This window comes from Coloeus monedula (genome assembly GCF_965178545.1).
Source record: "Coloeus monedula genome assembly, chromosome: 9".
Classification (NCBI taxonomy): Eukaryota; Metazoa; Chordata; class Aves; order Passeriformes; family Corvidae; genus Coloeus; species Coloeus monedula.
The window spans coordinates 20,619,479-20,640,499 of record NC_138789.1 but is presented as its reverse complement, the minus strand read 5'-3'; the positions used below and the strand labels follow the sequence as shown (position 1 = coordinate 20,640,499).

The 21,021-nt window shown below is 40.7% G+C and overlaps 1 protein-coding gene across 1 annotated transcript in view; it reads left to right on the top strand.

Moving 5' to 3' along the window:
- Positions 1–552: 552 nt before the first annotated feature.
- ST6GALNAC5 (ST6 N-acetylgalactosaminide alpha-2,6-sialyltransferase 5) overlaps positions 553–21,021 on the top strand; it is a gene marked incomplete at both ends in the record, with an annotated part of 68,530 nt that continues 48,061 nt past the window's right edge. Inside the window, 2 exons of the mRNA XM_082287188.1 lie at positions 553–618; positions 1,233–1,454. Of these exons, the coding sequence (XP_082143314.1) occupies positions 553–618; positions 1,233–1,454 (288 nt within the window). The remainder of the gene's footprint in view (positions 619–1,232; positions 1,455–21,021) is intronic.

The window sequence follows — 21,021 nt, the reverse complement described above, 5'->3', positions numbered from 1 at the left end:
CGCCGCACAAGGAGTTGAGGGCGTCGATTTTTTTACTAACGTGAATTTAAAGTATTCCTGATCGCTGCCAGCTCCAGGAAACCCAGGTAGCAGTGGGAGAACGATAAATCTTCCGCTGGGGAAAAACATAAATAATGTAACGTGAAGGTCGTGCCCCGGTGCCACAAGCAGGACAGAGGCCTGGGCAGAGGGAGGGAGGAAGGGAAGGAGCTCCAGTCCCTGCTCCTGCTCGCTCGGGGCCGGGAGAGGCGCCGCCCGCCCGGTGCCCGCCCGGTGCCCGCCCGGTGCCCGCGGCGATCCCGCCGCTGCCGCCCCCCCGCGCCGCGGGCTCGCCGGCGGAGCAGCGCCCGAGCGGGAGGCAGAAGTTAACTTCCACCTGCCCTGAAGTCGCCGCTGCGCCGGCAGCAGGAGGCGGAGGCGGAGGCGGAGGCAGGCGGGGCAGCCGAGGACCCGGCTCTGGCAGGCTCCGAGGGTCCGGCCGAGTGTAATTCCCCCCTAATCCCCGCCACGGCGGCGCTTCCCTGGCCGAGCCATGTCTGCGGCTTCCCCGCCATGCCGAGCATAGCGGGGAGCGGGAGGACTGGCGGCCGGGAGGCGCACAAAATGAAGACCCTGATGGTAAGTGCATTGTTGGCACGGCTCATCCCGGCTCCGGCGGCGGGGAGGAGAGCGGGGGAGAGGCGCGGAGCGGAGCTGCCCCGGGCACCCTGTACACGCTCCAGCCTTTCCCGGGCTCTCTCCCGCGGCTCTCCGGGATCGCGCGAAGGCGACCAAACCTCGGTGGCGGCGACCAAGAACTTTCCGCCTGCTTTCTTTTATTCGTGTTGCTTGTGGTTTGGGGGTTTTGTGTGTGTGTGCGTTTTAAGGAGCTGCTTAAAGGACGAGACTGGAGGTAGCTGGGTGGGGGGAAGCGCTACAGTCCCCGACACTCGTTAAAATGCACGAATGAGATGCCCAAAGGGGACGGCGGCACGGGAATGAGAGGCGCGGGGTACCGGGCGCACGGAGGGGAGAAGAGGCGAGGAAGCAGGGCTGGGGGAGGAGGAGGGAGGCACGGGAGCGGGCTGGCGAGGGGGCAGGAGGAGGACGGAGGGGCTTCCCCAGTTCACTCCTCGCACTTCTGCCGGGGGGCTGGCGGGTGAAACTTGCGGGTGCGTCGGTGGGGAAGCGGCGCGCCCCGCTGGGCCCCGAGGAGGGGGGAGCCCGCTGAGCCGGCTTTCTGCCCCCCGCAGCGCCACGGGCTGGCCGTCTGCCTGGCGCTCACCACCATGTGCACCAGCTTGTTGCTCATGTACGGCGGCATCGGCATCGGCGGGGGCCACCCGGAGCCGCGGCGGCGGCAGCAGCAGGTGGCGGCGGTGCCCAGCCGCCCCCCGGAACGCGGCCAGCGCCACCCGGCTCTGCCCGTCGGCGCCGGCCTCCTGGAGGGCTACATCAGCGTCCTGGAGCACAAGGTGAGCCGCCGGCCGCGGAACCGCCCCTCCCTGCCGGCCTCCCTCGGGGGGCACCAGCCAGAAACCTGCCGAGCTCCCCCTCCCGCCGCCTGTGAGATGCCCTCTTCCCCTCGGCGGGACCGCCGTGCCCTGCCTGCCTCGCTGTCGGGGTTGTCTTACGCGGCCTCCGAGTGCCGTCGTGCCTGGCCCGAGGGCAGGAATTAGCGGGGTCAGGAGCCGGGTTCCAGCCCGCTGTTGGGTATTTGTGCAATGCCGCTTCTCTTTTCCCTTGCACGTTAGAAGGCGGCGGACGGGAGGGTGAAGTGTGTTGTTTCTAATGCTGTATGCTCTAGGTAGAGTACAAATGTATGTTTATGGTTATATTAGTAAGGGTTAAAGAATGAACTTTATTTACTGGAAGGCAAAGTCAATAGGTAGGTGTTTATTCTTAGCTCATTTTGTCATAGGAAAATAAAATAAAGTCTCCTGCACAAATGACCTTTTCATCCCCCTTCTGGGAAGCAGAAGTTGTCAACCGTAGTTTCCATTCTAGAAATTGGGGGCACTTCTTTAATGGTGAACAAAATGATGTCCCTCCCCTTGACAGAGGAATTACCAGGCTGTATTGTCAGACTATAATACTTGTTTACCAGAGACAGGCAGACTAAGCTTTGATAGCTCACAGGACAGATGTAGTGACATAAAGTGAGCAAGGGGGCACATCCATCCCAAAGAGATGTTTGAGCTTCAGTAATTTTCTCAGAAGGCAGATTCCTCTACTTTTTGTGTGGTGTTTGGTTTGTTGCTTTCACCTGGAAATTCCAAGGTCTCCCTCTTCCAAAACCCCAGATAATGTTTAGTACACACACATCTTGCAGTAAAAATTTACTGTAAAAAATAAGCAAGGGAAGTGAGGATTCTCAACTTTCTTATGTTTTCACATCCAGACTGACAACTTTCTGAAAGATATGTTGTCAAACAAGTTACTGGGCTCAGTTTAGAGGTACTGTGTGAAGACTAGTGACTTTGATATACAGAGATTTTTATTGTTCCTTCTGGCATAACTTCCTATGCAAGAGTTGTCTGTAGGGCTCTTAACACAGAAAAATAGCACGTGATAGTGCCTTGTAGGCTTTATTTGCTTTCTTACATGGTTCTCCTGGAAATTTTCTAATGTAATGTCTGTAGAAAAAGCAAGTTTGGCCATGGGCTTCCTACTGTGTGTCGTGTACTCTTGTAATTCTTTTGTTCTTCTTGAACATGACTGTAGTGATAGGTGTAGATATATGTGCACATGATTTTTGTAAACAGCAGTAACTGAAAAGGCATCTGTGGGGTTTTTGGGATGCATGTGTGAGTAGCCTTCTGATTCTGCTAAAACTTCACACTGGTTTCTCCAGACTCACAAACATCCCTCGTTAACAGGCTATACTTAAAAATCACTGTTCTAGTATTTTCCAGGGTAATTTTAATGTTTACCTGTGTTTTGGAGAAATATGATCCTTTGGCTTTTTAATATATTATAATATGGCCCAAACCCCACAGATATTCCATTTCTGAATTTCATTTCACACAGCTCATGCCTCACAGTAATAATCTGCTGAAAGTTTAATAACTTTTCTGCCTAACTTCTGTGGGTCGAAAAGGATGTTGTGCAATCCCTGCTGTGTTCCCAGCTTGCTTTGTCTTATTTTAATGCACATGAGATCATGCAGAAAGCTGTGCCACTGTGGTATACAGAGCAGTAAGGACACTGCATTACCATAAGGAGGTGGGGGAGAAAGGGGCTATGTCTCTTAGTAATGTGTTTCTTTTTGTAATTTAATGTGGTAATCCATGTACTTGACATCCCAGAATACATAGGTTTCACACATAGTAAAAAATGGAGAACGCAAAAGATTGCAGGCATTCATGGTTTGGAAAAAGAGGGATGCAGGATTGGTGATGGTGAGAATAGGGAGAGAGATAGGAAGAGCTGAGAAATCGTGAGATGTTCAGAGAACATGTAGTTTGAGTAGGACATTGGAAATTGCAGAGAAGACAGCTTGAATAGCAAGTGAAATGAGGGAATTGGGGAAGTTTTAAGGAATGTAAAGAGAGCTGCAAGAAGAGAGCAAGGTAAAATTCTGTAGCTGTGAGAAGGACATGATATTTGAAGAGACAGGGAGGTCTGGAAGGAGATGAGAAGTATCTGTTGTTTGAGGACAACAGGCTTGCAAAGGTGAGGCAGGAATGACTTCAGCAATGGTACATGTTATTTTGATAGCACAGAGGTGATGGTGTGAAATGACAGTGAATGGTAGATTTTTCACAGTATAGCTTCCTTAATTTCCCATATAGAATCTTGGAATTATCTGGCAGCTTGAATGACCTGAAGCTGAATGACTGTTATACAAAATTCATCCATGTTCATGCCTGAATGACAGGTAGCAGTAAACTGAATGTCTGGATCATTCTGTCCTTGTTGCTGGATCCCATAATTTGCTTTAACAGGAAAATCTCCTTTCATGTTTGTGGTGTTGTACATTAAATGCACATTCTGGTGCATTTAATGAGAGTAAGTATGCACATGCACAACAAGGACTGAAGTTATTATTAATCCATAATCACAATGTGAGTATTGACACACAAGCTGTGTATGTGGTAGTATAGATGTTTCTCTTCAGGGATAAAATTTAACAATTTTCCTCAATGTGAATTATCATGTATTACAAATGTCTGTCACTACTAGCAATACAGCTCATTTAGTAGTGCTGGATGATCATGTATGGAGACTATTTGCCAGAAAATCTGGGCACTTAGTAAAGTAACAATGATTTTGAAATATAGCCTGCAATACTGTAATTACCAATTATTTTTCTCCTTTAATTTTATATTCAGTAAGAATTGTAGTTCCTCATCCATACTGTCAAGATAAGCAGGCAGTCTCTGAGAATACAGTAAAATATGTCATTTTTCTTACTGGGTTGAGGAGTTTTTTTGCAGGAGTTTCTATTCTTTGCCTTCATGGTTTCTGCAAGCCCATTTTTCCATGAGTCAAGCATCAGAGATCAGAACCCCTGTACTTAGCTTTAGTAGCCTTTCACAGTTTAGCAGTACATACTTAATTTTTGTCAAGCTGAATTCTTGGAATAAAAAAAATCAGAAATGCTGTGGATTCAGAGATGCAAGTGGAGTCTTGTCATTTCACCTCTGCATGTCCCAGAGTAACAGCCCTTGACAGACATGGTTGATGGATGTTTGAAATTAATAAATAGTATCTCTTTTTGTTCCCAATAGCCAGATGTTGTATCCTAAAAAAATCTTGCATTTTGAACAGAAAATATGGTTTGCTGGTAGTTGCTATTGAGAGGTCAAGGACTGAAACAAAGTGAAGAAGTGGCAGCTTCTACTTCAAGGAGCTGTTGTATCCTACAGAGGCACACTGAGTGTAGCACTGCTTAGCTACTGCATCTGCTCTCCAGTTAGAAAGGACAAGAGTCCTACACTGTCAAAGTGACATCTTTCATGAATTCTTTGAGTGTTATCCTGAAATTAAAGAGGTTTTGTCACTGGCATTGAGGGAAGCCAGAATTATGCTCTTCTGTGGGAAGGCATGGGGATAAGCCTTTCTGTTGATTTATCATCATGCTAGCAAGATATTACAATGCTAGTATTTTTAAAGCAATTATTGCGTACAAATAAGAGAATGTTAATGAAAGTAGGAAGCCTAGCACTATTCCAGAACTTGCAAGAAATAAATATTTGACCATTATATTACTATTCTGAAATGAATGTGAGAACATATCTCTGGATAGTTAAAAACCCTTTTTCCCAGTATTGACTCAACAGTTGGTGCTGCAAATAAAATATGAGTTTGTCACGTATGTAATTGGATAATATTTCAAACCATCAAGGATTTTGTTTCTTAGAAAATAAAAAAAATCGAAATCAATCCTGCAGTCAAAATGTATGATTTATTAAAGACACTTTTAAATACCTTAAGAGCGCATTGAGATCGACATGATAATTTAAGTGATCACAATGATTTCCTAATTTATGATAATGTGAATTATCATATGCAAAGAAATCTTTGTGATCCCTCTAAATTAATGCAGATCAGAGAATAGTGTAGTTAATGAAGTGTTTGAGGAGGAGTCATTCTGCAAATAGTGCTGCTATAGCTCCTTAATCTCTGAGTGGCAAAAAGTTGCTCTTGGGTGAAACTATTTTTTTCAGGATAATAAACTTTGTGCACTTAAAATCCGGTGGGAATCTTGCCATGTTTTATATTATTTTTACTAATTATTAAATCAAATGTGTTTGGAATATGAATTTTTACCTCATTAAACCATTGACAATTTGGGGCTGTATAGTTTTGAGGGGCTTCGCTAAACCAGCCTTCATAACTAAGCGTAGAGATGAGAAGGAATCAAATTATTTTGAGGGTTTTGTTGTCTTTTAAATTAATTTATCACAGAACCATAATGCATCTTACTGCATTACAGCTTGTCTTGCCTAAGGTGAGATCGAGCTTGCAGAGTTAAGTAAACCATGTACCATGATTTCATTACATGTTCCTATTTGCCCCTGAAATTCTTACCTGCAAAGGAATGAACACAAACTTTATTATCCAATTAAGGATTTGATGGAGTTTTTATTGTGTGAGAGATCCACAAGGGGGAGACTTTATTCTAGAATAACCTTGTTGGGGACACTTCCATCTGTCTGAGACCTAGGCAAGGTGAGAGTCCAAATGCCCTTTTCTCAGTGCTCTCTTGGCTTCCTGGCTTTTTTAATTTTAGGTACCACAGTTACCTACCACTGATAAGCTGTAGGTTTATTTAAATCCTTATCAAGTTGGCATCTTGAAAAAGAAAAAAAAAAAAAAAAAAAGAAGACCATGGCAGTCAGGGAATGTAACCGAATATCCATGCACACAGAGTGGAGACAATTTTTTTTCCAGATTTACCCAGCTTTTGAATAATGATTGTCCTGTGCTTTACAATTTCTGACTTTTGAGCTACTGCAGTGGTGTGCTTTTTCAGGCTAACATTCATTTTGATGACCCTTGTCTAAAATTTTTAGCAGTTTCTGTGTGTACCAGCTGCTCACACAGGGCAATACAGAGCACACAGCAATGACAGCAAATTAAGGTACATTTTCCTGTTTTCCAGGTTGCTTGGCCTCTCTGCAAGGAACCAGTAGTTCTAGTGTGGCACTGCTCCTACTTAGAATATCTTGAAATATTTTTAAATGTTTACATGTAGGTATCAGTTGCTGTGCAGTTTATATATTTCTTTTATGAAAAAGGCTGTGTGTAGTTGGATACATCTTTTTGGACACATCTGACTCCGGTGTATACTTGAGAGAGAAGTGTTAGCTAGGATAATAAAAAAATAGTATTTTACAGTTAGCACTATTGCCTAATTCTTTCTGAAACAAGTGCCATTAAAGATGAAATCTAACTAGCAGGGGTAGTGGGTCCAGGCAGAGGTTGGAATCTGTTGCTTATAAAATTGTCTCAAAAGAGCACAGATACTATTAAATGTTGAAATGTCCCTGAAAACTGAAAGATGTTTGGTATGCATCTAGTACATGATGTTGTAAATGTCCAGTAATGTAGCGTGATGCATAAAAACCTACCCAACCACAAGCTAGCCATGTTCTGATCATTTCCTGGTGATTGGGAAGATAAAGGAGAGAAAATCTTTGTTGTAATTCTGAAAACAAGAGAAGGTTTTGGAGTTTATACTAGGTGAAGATCTTGCCCTGTGTAATTTGTGCCATTTTGTGATACAGCTTTATTCTTTCATAGCAACTGAAGCAAAAAGGTTATTTCAGAGACTGTATCAGAAGATATCGATGATTTATTTCAGTACAAACATTAATAGTAGGTAGTCAGGTTGACAGTTGATGCAGAATTGTGTTTTAATTTTCTCGCATTTTGAAAAAGTTCATCTCACAGACTGATGTCACATCTGTGATATCACACATATCACATCTGATACCATATATTGGTCATAATATGTTATCTTATTTTTGCAACTGACCAAGACAAAATGTTTTGGTTTTTTGTTTGGTTTTTTTTGTTTGTTTGTTTGGTTGGTTTTTTTCTCCTTTTTTTTGTTTGTAAAAGAAAAGTTGCAGAAGCATGAAGAAGTTAATTTTTGCACTTCTTTTTTTGGCCGATTCTGGATTATATGAATTTTTCACAAATTATCCTGGTTTGTGAAAAGTAAAGAATGAGTAAATATGCTCTTTTCTGTTTTATGAATATCATACACATCATATTTTAATAAGTAGGTACTGTCTGTTTCTCTCATCTGCTTACCTTTCTTCTTTTGTGAACATACAAAATTCTTAATTCACTAGATATGCAAAATACTTCCAGGCAGGGAATTGGTGACGCTTTGTCTGCTGGTGAAATTTGTTCATCTCTCATGCAAAACCCCTTAATTTTTTTCCTCTTTACTTCCAGCATTAATTTCAATGACCATATTTATATTTTTAGTATGTGTTGAAGTATATTATATTTGATAACCATTTAAAATTGCTATATAATGCACTTCTTTTTCCCATGATCTTTCACTGTGAGCATTTTAGGCTATTTTCATCTTCCTGTGAAGACAAAGTGTTCTTTTGAAGGTTTTTAATCCTTAGTGGAAGCAAGTCTGAACTAAATGAGATTTTCAATGACAGGAAATGTAATTTTTGCTCACAGCTGATGGATATCTCTCAATAGAGTTCCTTAAATTCTCCCTTTCTGCTTGTCCTGGGGCATAAGTGGATATTGAGTGTCATCCTAACGATGTGATATCCTCAAAACATAGGCTGCAGGTAGTTTCCTGTTCCCAGTGACCTTCCTTGTGAGTTTAAGCTGTATTGCTCAGTAACGCTCCGTATGCACATCCTTGATGCTGAGGTGGCATTGATAGAAGAACTCAGTGCATTAATTGAACTTCTAATTAGGGCAATTATGATCAAATCAGCAGTCATTTGGTGCTGATATAAGCAGATGTGACAGCACAAAAGCTACTTTGAAGGTGAGGTGAAGCATCATGGTATTTAACCTCTCTCTGTTTCACCTCATCCCTAAGCAATCTCCATTAGTCATCACTCTTTCTCTCTAATAGTTAAAGCCTGAAGTGCCAAGACCAGGTTAACTACTAAAGTTTGGTGTCAGCTGGAGAAGAAAGTATTTTCAGTTCAAAAACTGCTATTAAATGTTGTCTATTGTCATTCTGAAAATAGCCAAATGCAGTTAAAAATAGGAGTCACATAGGAAGTGAGGAAACGAGTCAAGGCTGAAACTTTCTGCCTTCAGAGAGTCTGTTTGCAACAGAAGTGCAAAATACAGATGGAGAAGTGGAGCTCTGAGGTGCCCCTTGATAGTCTGTATGAAAGACAGAGCTGGGCACTGAGAAACATGTACGCACTACTATGGAGAATCCAGCACATTTGAACTGAGGTTAGGCAAATCTGATAACACTGTGTCTGGACTGTATTCAGAGAGGCACAGGAAGGAAGAGAAGCACATTGTGTTTATTACATGCAATAATGAACACTGAATCCTTACTGAAACCTTGTGAGAGAACTTCAGAATAAGACTGGGTTATTTTAAAACACAGAGAGGGAAAACTAATATATTTAATAGATTAGTATTTTTTCACAATGACACTGTTCATTGTTCAAGATAAGGGAACAGTAATGGGTTTATATGATATACAGGCAGCATAGATCAGGTTTTCTTAATTCAGATTTAATAATTTGGACTGTTGTAAGTAACACAGAACAAGAATATATAAATGTGTGTCTTGTTGTTGAATACAACATGTTAGGAATTCATTGCAGCTGTAGAAAAATTTCCATCACAGAATGGATGGCTTAGTTAAAAATAACCTGGAAGAAGAAAATGTTTCTCAATAAACATTCAGTATATTTGGAATATGCATTTTTGTTTAGCAAATAATATATTTTGATTTTAGTGTGTTATTAGCATCTTCAGGTATTGGCATGATGTTAATATTGCAGAAACAAAATACTCTGTAAATTTTGTACTGTTAAAATATATCTTGCCCACAGCTATAGCAGGTCATAAAAGTAGATGTAATAACACTCAGCAGAGCATCAGTCTAAAAGTTAGCTCTAAAGAAAAGAAAAATTCCACAGTGCGAATTTGTGCAAATGTACATCTGTACCAAGCCTTGTGCACAGGAAAGTTGAAGGAACTATTGTTATGTTTACGAAATGTCTGCCTGAGAAACAGGGTTGTAGAGACTGAATTCATCACTGAGTATGTGCTGCTTACAAGTTTGCCTTCATGAGGTTAAAACCTTTTCTCCCAGTTTGAGATGCCAGGCAGTGTCTTACAGGCAGTGACATCCAGGCTCATTCTGTTCTAAACTTTCTTGCCTGCATTACTGTTCACTGTGGATAGACATTTTTGTTCCATTTCAGTGAACTTCACATTTGTGACTTGTACAAAACATAAGTGTCTGAGGAAACATGTAACTACAGAATCATGGAATCCTACAATGGTTTGGCTTGGAAGGGACCTTAAATATTATTTTGTTCCACTCCCTGCCCTGCAATGGGCAGGCACATTTCCCACTATCCCAGGTTGTTCCAAGCCTTGTAGTACCTGGCCTTGAACACTTCCAGGGATGGGGCAACCACAGCTTCTCTGGGCAACCTGTGCCAGGGCCTCACCACACTCATAGTGAAGAATTTTCTCCTAATATCCAATCAACACCTATTCTCTTTCAGTTCAAAGCCATTCCCTCTTGTCATAGGATACAATGTTTTCTACTTCAGTTCATGTATACTGCACACCAGATTTAATAAAGTGAGGGATGTAATCTAAGAGTATATTTTAAACAACCACAGCTGACACACAGACGGGAAGGTAGCATGTGGCTGTGGGCTGATGAAATAATGCAGGGATTCCAAGGCTGGCAGAGGCTGGGTAAGGAAGTCTATCTAGTGTAGTTTGAGACAGCCTTGTAAGCTTGAAACCAGAATAGTCCTGCTCTATCCAAGCAAGTAAATCCTGATCTTTGGCAGGCACATTTTTTCTGGAGCTGGGCTGGCTCTGCACTGTACTTCCTGTAGCATTTGAAGGTCAAGATAGGTGGAAGCTACATGGAGTGCCCGGGAAACAGTGGTAAAGACATGCCAACAACACATCTGGACAACTCTCAAGTGCAGTGCCAAGGACTGAAATTGCATTTGGTATTCTAGCTGTTCTTTAACTTTAGCCAACCAAATTATGTACACCTTGTATTTGAAGAGACTGAACCTTTGGCCACAGCAAAGACATGTTTAGAAAACATGGTTTCCAAGACTTGTCCATGGTCCTTATGAGAAAGCTTTTGGCCAAATACATGGAAGCAGTGCTTTCCCAGCTTTATCCTCAGTCTTTGTGCAGAGCTCAGTGGCTCACAGGGAATATGGGCTGTTGTACAACCTGTGCTATCCCTTCCCTGCTCTCCTTCAGCTTGCCGTGTGGTATCTTTGGGTCAGTCCTTCTGACACTTGGCTAAATTTCATCCATGGAGATTAAAATAACTTCACATGCTCCTAAATTTTGTTGCTGTCCATTTTAGTCCTAATGCAACTGTAAAAAGGTTAGTTTTACACATCTCAGCATATTGGTTGACTCTAAAATAGGAACATACACCTCAAAATACAGTTAGTGGTCTGAATGCAGCTGCCAAAGCAATGCAGAGTTAGCACTTCCTGTCCTTGCTCAGCTCATCTGCCTGTGCCTGGATAACTGCAGGTGAACTCCTATTTTTAAAAAACAAAATGTAACAAAATACTTCATGTTTTATTTAGGTAATTTCTTTCTTAGAGCTTATATTCCATAAAATGGTCATTGTTGATGTTATTGATGACTATGCAAAATACATTTTACAAATAAAACACCTAAGACAAAGTCACTGCTATTTCCATTTGTTCACCTACTTACATATTCTCTTTGTAACACCGCTCCAGATTTCTTTCAGTTTTTAATAGTGATTCATGAGCCTTACAAAGACTGAGACAGTTTGTTCTAATATTGCTCACATCATCCACAAGAACTACCTCGGCCATGAATGGGACTGTACATAATACCCAGCCCTTCAGTGAGGGTTTTCCCAGTGCCAGCTGACATGATGTTTAAGCATATGTCAGGATGGGATTTTGCCAGCAGACAGGAGCACACTCTGCCCTCTCTTTGAGCTGGTTGGAGATGCACAGGCTCAGCTCTGGCAGCAGAGCCACTGCAGTTTGCCTGTTGCTAAGCCAGAACTAATAAACTTGACTGAAAGGCAGGGTTTATTGTCCTGGGCTCAGCATACCTGGTGTGGTTATGTAGGTTTCACATGGAGCTTCTGTGAGTCCTACAGTCAACTCACAGGCAGCACTGGGCTGGCTCTGCACTGTACTTTTTGTGTTGTTGGCTGTATGGAGCATGGTCAGGATTTGCTTGCATCTCCCAGCAAAAAACTTCTAGTCCATATCCTAATGGCTTCCTAACCCTGCTCCAGAGGAGCATTTTCAGTCCTCTGCCCCATTGCCAAGAATTTTCTACCTTATATGACTGGAGAAAATAACTCACAGTACTCTTGTCGCTTAAATTTTGGTCATTAGATTCCCAGATGTTTAGTACACTCAACAAAAAAAACTATTTTTCATAATTTCTTTCTTGTACCACAGCCTGAGAGATGATGTTGTGGATCAGGTTTTCAAAGTTTGAAATGAGACACTAAATTAGGTTCACAGAGCATGAATTAGTCATCTCAGTCACCACTTACAACAAAATCTGCTGTTTTCACTGGGCAGATACTTGCTGAATAAAACATTTTAATTTCTTTACTTTACAAAATCATGTTTGAGAATGAAGCTATGTTGTTTTTCACTTGTAACATGGCTATTTCTATATGCACAAGTTATTTAATTTGTAATGTTTGTGTTTTCATTTGTCTTTTCTGGTATTCTTACCATGTATATATTTCTGAGGAAATAGTGATAACTATATCTTAATTTTGGTCAGTGAAGAATTGTTGCTGATAGGATATTTAGTAATGTCTTCACTGACAAGATACTGTTTCACCTTTGAGCCTTAATGTTACTCCTTCCATATGTAATTATCATACTAATGGCTTTATTTTTGATTTAATTTTTATGAATAGCCAAAAGCTTTGGTTTTTTTACAAGAAGAATCAAAACTAGAGCTGCATTTTTCACTTTTGCTGTATCTGCTTTATGTCTCAGTAGCAGTGCAAAGAAGCAATGAACCTAGTTACAGATATGCTGAATATTCTTTCTCAGGGGTGATGTTGATGTGTCCCTGATGGCTTAAGGGCATAATTGAGATACTTTATGCAGCTGGTAGATGTGGAGGAGGGATATCAGGGCCAGGAGGGTATCTCTGGTATTAATGTGTCTGATTTCTTCCAGCACAGTGAACCCTTTTGATCTGTAGCAGTTTATGTAATACAGAACAGCTTTCAGGGTATCTTTAATTATGCCTGTGGATATTTTGGCCTGGAAAGTGAAATGAGGCTTTGGAATCACCTTTCACTCCCAGCTGTGCTGATTTGAAACTGGCACAGCTTGTTACCCACCTGTAAGTGTAGGGATCATGTTTCTGCTCTCATGAAAGACACTGGATGTGCAGCATCCTGGGCTTCAGTAGAAGGTGCAGGTGGCTCTCAGTCTTTCTGTCAGAGCTCTCAGTGCTGTCAGGATGGAATAGCAATATATCCCATGCACAGACATACATATAAGCTGTAATAGCATGTATCTTCAGATCAAATCGAGACTTGAGACACCTCACAGGAGCTGAAGACCTGTGAGGTTTCATATTGCTAAGGAGCACAGTGAGGCAGCTGCACTCGGAGCACCTAGGAGCAGTGTATGCTAAAAAGAGACTGAGCCAGTGTGCTTCTATCAGTGCTCTCAGACACATATAGAATAAATTGATTGATGATATGATGCATCAACTTTATTAAAAGTTTCTCAGAAGTGATATCTTTTAATTACACCACTTTCTTGTGATATTTTTCAGCATGTTATGAAGATGCCATATCATATTTGTACTGCATAATGTGAAAAAAAAAAATTTAACCTGAAAATTAATGTCCTAGCGTTTGAACTTTCAGGTATGATGGTTAATTTTCACGGTCTATAGAAAATAAAAAAAGAAGATTAATTCTTTTTGAAGGTGCAAGAGGTGATCTCATCCATGTCATACTAAGTCTGAGGACTAACAGTTATTTAAGTTCTCAAAACTTCTTAAAATTGAGCGCGTTGTTCACAGCAAGTGGATGATAACCTTGTGACTGAGATCAGAGGTAAAACCAGCTATAACAGAGCAGTGTGTAAGCCAGTTTAGCTGAAATTGAGTCGCTCGTGATTGTGAATGATGAGGTTGCATCTGCTTGTCTCTTTTTTTGTTTGGTTGGGTTTTTTTTAGTTGGTTTTTTTGTATACTAGTCCTTGCAAAGCACTGAGACTGAAACTCAAAATAGAAGTAATCTTTAAAAAATAGTTTCCCTTGGAAAACAAATAGATCTGTCAAATTATTTTTTGCTTCATATCCCATACTTGACATCAGTAAAACTACTGAAAATTACATTACACTGTGTTTATTAAAGTTGTGCTCCTTTGCAGTAATACACGTAAGACATCTTATACTGCCTTAAGGATTAAGTTAAGCTCCTTTGTCAAGCCTGTTGGTATGGCAGGACTGTTAATCTTTAACTGTCAGAGGCTGGTTAGATCCTTCTTTAAGCTGAGGCCATGGCTAAGTGCAAAGAAATTAAAACGAATCAACTCCTAGTATTTATGCTTTCATATTTTTGCACAGAGCAATCAATAAAATGAGAAGCTGGTTTAGACATATATATTTCTAAAAGAAGATTGTATTTCAAGCTGTTATTTAGCAGCATCATATTTGCTTTATGTTTATGATCGTGAAATATGAAGACAAAGTTAGCAGTGTTCAAAATACTAAATTCATGAAAGTAAGATATGCACAGGGTGACAGCTCATTGAAAGGAGCACAGAGGATAATTCTGTGAACCTACATTTCCTAGTTAAAATTCCATAGACTTATCTACAATATGTCCATGTTTTATTATTACATCAGTAATTATTCTTACATTTTCCTTTCAAGTTACAACATTAAGTCACAAAAGAAGAAATGTGTTGTTGCAGCATATTTAGACATGACAACACTTGAAACAAAACTGTATGAAAAAGAAGGTGAAGCTGGGAGGCAAAGTTAAATTCATATTGAAAGATAAAAGTTAACATTTTAGCCCTAAAAGGATACAAAACTGGTTGTAAGGAACCCCAGTATTGTGCTGTATGTATCAAAGGTTTGTGTTTCACTGTGGATATGTGTACCATTTAATCAGTGTTGTTCTAACTACAATTTGTGAAGAGGAATTTTTTAATAATTATCTGATAATAGCCAACTAGTGCAATTTGTAACAATATTCATCAATGAAGAGATACAGGTTGTATGTTGAAGTAGTAGGTAAAATATACTGCAAAGAAGCTTTTGAGTGTGATAGATGCCTAAATTGTACTTTTCTAATCAGGATATATATATATATATATTTAGTAATAGGAAAAGAAGGCCTTGAGAAATACAATTTTTTTACATACTCCTTCAAGTATAGCTTCAAGTGGCTTTTTTTGCATTTTATGCACATATAACAGCCCCATTTTTTCTGAAACAAAAGATCCTTTTCCTCAAATCAATAAATAATAATTCTTTCTGCTTACGTTCACCTTGCTTCTGAGGATCCCCAAGTGCCATAGAAGCATTAAATGGAGACTACTACCATAAAGTACCGAAGTATTAATTCCTTATGACATAGGAGTACAGTGGAACAAAAAAGTTCAAAGCATAGTTTTGATCTTGAGTATCCAAAGAGGAATTTAATGTAGGAGTTTGGAAAGCTCTGGAGTGTTGAAAACTGAGGGGACTCAACCTCGGGATTGGCACACAAGCAATCACTTTGAGATACCTGACTTTCATGCATGGCTTGGAAGTTAAATTTCAGACCTCCATTCAATGTAGCACTGAAGTTGTATGCAGTGGATTGGGAGAGTGATGCACCTGAAATGGATTTGAGATACCTGCTCTGCTGTGCAGAGCTGCCCATCAGAAGAGCACTTATGTGTGCTTTCAGTTCACCCCACAGGGCCTGGTGGGGGAAGGTCTAGCTCAGGTAAGAGATTACAAAAGAGAACACAATTTGTGGTTTTGAATCACAGATCTTACATGGAAATGGTGTTAGAGGGTTTGAGTTCCTTCTCCAGGAGCTGTTAAAACACATATTTTGAGTTGGAGATTACAACTCTTTGGAGCTTTCCAAAGAACTTTCTGATCTATTTTATGGAGCTGTGTAACTCCTCCTTCATTGTAGGTGGCAAAGTTGGATGTCGTGTGAGGCTGCCAGATTTACCCTTCAAACACACAGAAAGGACAGTTCTTTAAATGCAGATTTGGGTGGTGCCTGAATGAGGCTTTTGTAGACCACACTTCAGGTTCCGGCTTTCAGGTTCTGTCAAAGCGTCATCAGCTGTGTCTGAGACACTGAGATCTCATTCTAAATTAGTACACAGGCACTTAAATTAATGCCTTGATTTTTAGAGCATATTGAGATGCACACACTTTGCAACAACTCTGGTGGTTTAGGGCAGGTTAACTCTTTAGGCATAATAGCTGATGTGCACAGCAGGGCTGCACATCCCAGTGTTTTGGGCTCTAATTAACTTAAATGGGCCATGCACACACAGGCACTGGACAGCATTGAATAGGAACCCTTGAGTCCTTAGGGAAACAGTCTATTCATCATACTGGCACCAACTAATTTTTTGACATTAATTTATTGTGCCTTGAAATATTTGGTGTATATTTTATACAGTACTGTATCATGCATTTGGTATTTCTTATATGACATTTTATTAAAAATATATTATGTTTAAAAATAAAATATGTGAATTTCAGTGATGGGGAGAAGAATCATGATAACATGTTTTAGACTTCTTTTTGCATGTTCCAATAGTCCCATCTTAGTTTAAAGCAAAAATAAAATCCTTTCCTGGCTCCAGAAGATGACCAACAAATAGGGTGATTTAAAAGATATTTGAATATAAATGTATCCAGTAACTGACTGATGGTTTTGGAGTATGGAGTCTATCACACTGTCCTATGAAACAAGAGTAGTTTGGGAGAAGCAGGAAAAAAATCCTGCTGTATACCTGTAAAGAACACCTTTAAGCACAAAGGTAGAAGTAGTGTTTAGGCTGTCAACTGAGTCCTTAACCTCTCCAGAAATGCTGACCCAGAGTTTCCTTGGACACTGAGTTGTGGCAAAATCACTTGGGTTGTGACTGTATTTGATCCAGTAGATTAGAACAGTGGATCTCTTTTAAGTTCTGTAGACTGTAAGGGCATCCACTGTATGCTTGGTCTTTAGATAGTCCTCAGTTTTCTTTGCCTAGAATTTGCAAAGTCTAAAGAACAAGTTTGGAAATTATAAATACAAAAGTGAAGCTACAAAAAGTTCAATTATTTTATGTATAGCAGTAGTGAGGTATGAGCAACTGGGTATGACCTTTGAAAAAAAATTGAGGTCTTCTTTCAGGCTTAACATTATGCAGCTAAAGATTAAATGACCTCCATTTTCTTTGCTTTCTGTGGATTAGGAATAAATATTTTTCTCTTCCCTTCGAAAGGGTAAAAATAAAGATAAGACAGTTCTATTCTTCTCATTTAAATTAGGAAAGTTTGAGAAGGGAACTGCAAGTAGTGAATCATGTTATCATGGATAACAAAACTGCAATAAAAGCTGTTGTGCACCCTTTTCAGAGTGAGGGTGTACAGACCAGGCCATTCTGATTAGACACTGAAATACACATACTCCTGCCAAAGTGTTGTAGCTTAAGGCGGATACATGACTCGCAAATGGTCAACCCTGGCAAATCATCCATCAAGTGATGTTGAGACTCTGTCAGGGAAAGCAGCCTCAAATAACTTTTTTTTCTTTGTTATAATCCATCCCTTCTTGTTGTGTGTCTCCTAACACTCTTATATTGACAGACATTCTTGTAACTCTTTTTCCCTTTGTATGTCTTGGGAGAACAAAAGCATAACATTGAGTAACTGGGGCCATTCCCACATGCTGCTTTGCAGAGCTGGTGAGACACACAAAAGGTCAGGAGATGCTATGAATGAAATATCATTATTCAAAGAATCCAGCCTTGCTTCTGCTAAAACTCTGTAGAATTCTCCCCTGGAAATCAGTGGAAGCAGGATTAGTGCCCAGGTCTGCAGCCCAATCAATTGTTATTAGCAGGTGCTGCAGGTGCAGGCTGCAAGATGTTAAGCGTCAGATGCTGATCACCTTTCCCATGTTGGCACATAGAGGTTTCCTGATTCTGCTGTGAACTGTTGAAGTCTATAGATCAATAAAATTTGAAGACAGAAAAGGCAAGGGTCAGACCAGCTCTGTCAGGTTCATAGAGATTAGGAAAAAGAGTGTAAGGTTGCAGTCTAGGGTGGCTGAAGGAGCCGAGTTGTTTAGTCTGGGGAAAAGGAGGCTCAGGAGACAGTATTGCTTTGAAAGGAGGTTGTAGACAGGTGAGAGTTGGTCACTTCTTCTAGATAATAAATGTCTTCGCTGAAAGGGTGGTCAAGCATTGGAACAGGCTACCTGGGGAAGTGGTGGAGTCACCATCCCCGGAAGGGTTCAAAACACATGTGAATATGGTGCTCAGGGACATGGTTCAGTGTTAAGGGTGACCATGCTGGGTTATTGGTTGGACTCTCATTGGTCTTTTCCAACCTTAATAATTCTATGGTTTTGTGATGAGTGACACTGAATCTTTGTCTTTTTCTTCTTGAAACTGGCACTGAGCTCAAGTCCCAGGAGTTCCCTGAAGGGACAGGACTTCCTTGCATAAACCACTGACCTTTCTTCTTGATTATCTTTGTGAACTGGTGCTGTCTTTCAGTTAATAGAACTTTGTAATCAGGGAGCAAAGAGGGATAAAATAAAGTGACAGATTTTGCTGCTGGTTAGATGTTAATGTGAGTACTGAATGCCTTTTAAACATGTCATTCTAAATCTGAGGAAACAGAGAAAAGCTCTTGCATGTATTAAAAAGCCTAGAAAAACAAACAAAATAACATTTGGCTGATGAGATTGAAGGATGTGTCACATGACTGGAAACCAGAGATACAGAAACTGTTTATAAGTGCAAAACTAAAGTGCTTTTGTATACTTTTGCATGCTTTTTTTCCTGAGATTTACTGTTTTAAATATAAATCCTGTTTGTAAATATTACTACACTGCAAATGACTTTGGGTTTTGTCCTGTAGCTGGGACTGAAAGAGAAATTCAAACAGCAGAGTATTTCTGGAACTGTAAGACTGTATTACTCTTGTTCCTTACTGAGAGTTAGAGCAGCTCCATGCCATCTCTAAATTTATTCTCTCCTTTTGGTAATATCATTTGCAATGGCAAACAGAGTAGTTCAATTCTATACTGTTTCCTGCTGTCTATACTAATGGCTCAGGGAGAGATTGGTGTGAAACCATTTTTGAACACTTCACAATATCTGCCCACTTGAACGCTCCAATATAATATTTTAAAAGTATGAAATGCACTTCGTGTAAAATAGAACCAGGCTAACTAGTCCTGGTTTGGAGTCTTTAGATTAAAACCCCAGCCCTTCAAGTGAATCTCTCTGTGTCTGGATTTGCCTCAGGTTTCAGAGAGGGTGCCCCTAACCAAGAAAATTCAGGCTCTGTGTCATGAGGTGCTACAGTCTTTCCATATTAGAACATAAGGTTGATAACTTTGTCTCAGGCACTAGCAGCATGGTTTAGATCAGAGTGAGAGCTCCATGTCTCCTAACCTTTGCTCAAACTCCCACTTTTCAACACTCAACTCTCATTCCTACAGAGGCTGTTGAGAACTAGTGAAGATACAAAACAATTGCTATCAGCACCATCATCTGACCACAAATTCAAGAGCCTGGGTGGGGGGTGGGGACATTTTCCTGTGTTAAGCATTGTTCTAAACACTGTGGACATATTCTTCTAGGACACCTCCCATGAAATGATGTTTACCTGGTGCTTTGTTTTGAAATAGATAGGCTTTGTTTTTTAAGATAGGCAAATTATAATTTGGCTTTAGTGAGCGATATTTGTCAGTTTATTTGCTTTCTTAATACTTGCTGTTTTTCCTGGCAATGGACTAGTTGGCTTTGAGAATAAGGTGTTTATTTATGTCAATCTTATTCCTTCAAGCCTTCTAGCAGAGCAGGCTCTGAGGTGCCAGGTGCTTTCAAACACGGGGCAAGGAGACACTCCCATTCTGTTGATTGGTCTTTTACCATGACGTACCTCACACCGGCAGAGCTCCTTCTTGAGTGATTTGAGCCCTTATGGTAACAAATGGGTCAGTGTTATGGCTCTCATTTTAAAGATGAATTTCAAAGTGGTAATTTCACTATAAACTAGGCAGCCTATGGGTTCAGAGTGATCCACAGGGGTGCTTCTTAGACTGAAAGGCAGCCTGGGCTGTTTGCAGGGGGATTCTCTCTTTCCTAGCCAATAGCTGGCTGGGAGGATCCTGGCAGCTGATCAAGAGGTATGGCCTGGCTAGTTGGCATAAGACTTACCCAGATCACATCTGTACCCACAGCTGCTGGACCTGCTGTATGTCTGCTGTGGTTGTTTGATGAACTACAACAAATTCTTATTTGTTTTAAGGGGCTGACTTACAGCCATGAAATGGGATAGAGATGGATGCCAGGTCTTTTTTGCCCAAGAAGGTAATTGGTGATCAGTCTCTCCCTGTCCTTACCTCAACCCAGGAGCCTTTTGTTCTATTTTCTCTTCCCTGTCCTGCTGAAGAGGCGAGTGATGGAGCTACGTTGGTGTGCACCTGGTGTCCAGCCAGGACCAACCCACCACAGATATTTCCACTTTTGAATTAAACAATTGCCCTACAAAGTAGTGTAACTAAACTGTTTAGGTCCAGCACCAGGTGAAGCATCATAATCCTTGGAAAACTATACACAGGGCATCACAACCTGTATTTTGCAGGAAGTTGACATGTACTTTTTTGTGGAATGATTCAGTGCTGTTAATTTTTATCTTACCTTGCATATTTAACTGCAAAAGTAGGAGGCATTCTTTGGTATTTAATCCAGTGACATCTCTGAAATCCCTGCTTTTGAAGGTATGAGCAAGGCGACACCAGATTCAATATTCTCTCATAGGTAATGCTTATGGAAAGACTCATCAGTTGTGCCAGTCAAGATTTGTCTTTCAGAATGGTCCATCTTCTTATTTGCAGTAAAAGTGAGGGTATGGATGGGGTGGGATATAGATGGGATTTGTAATTCACCTGTAGTGAAACTGTGATACGTGGTGGATTTGGTTTAAAAAAGGAATGCCTTGTGCTTTGAAGCCAATGATGACATATATATCAGCTTTTAGTTATATTGTAGCTGTGTTTACCTCAAATTATTTTTGAGACACCAGTGCTAAAGTGGAACACAATGTAACATTTGTTGTAAAGTCAGA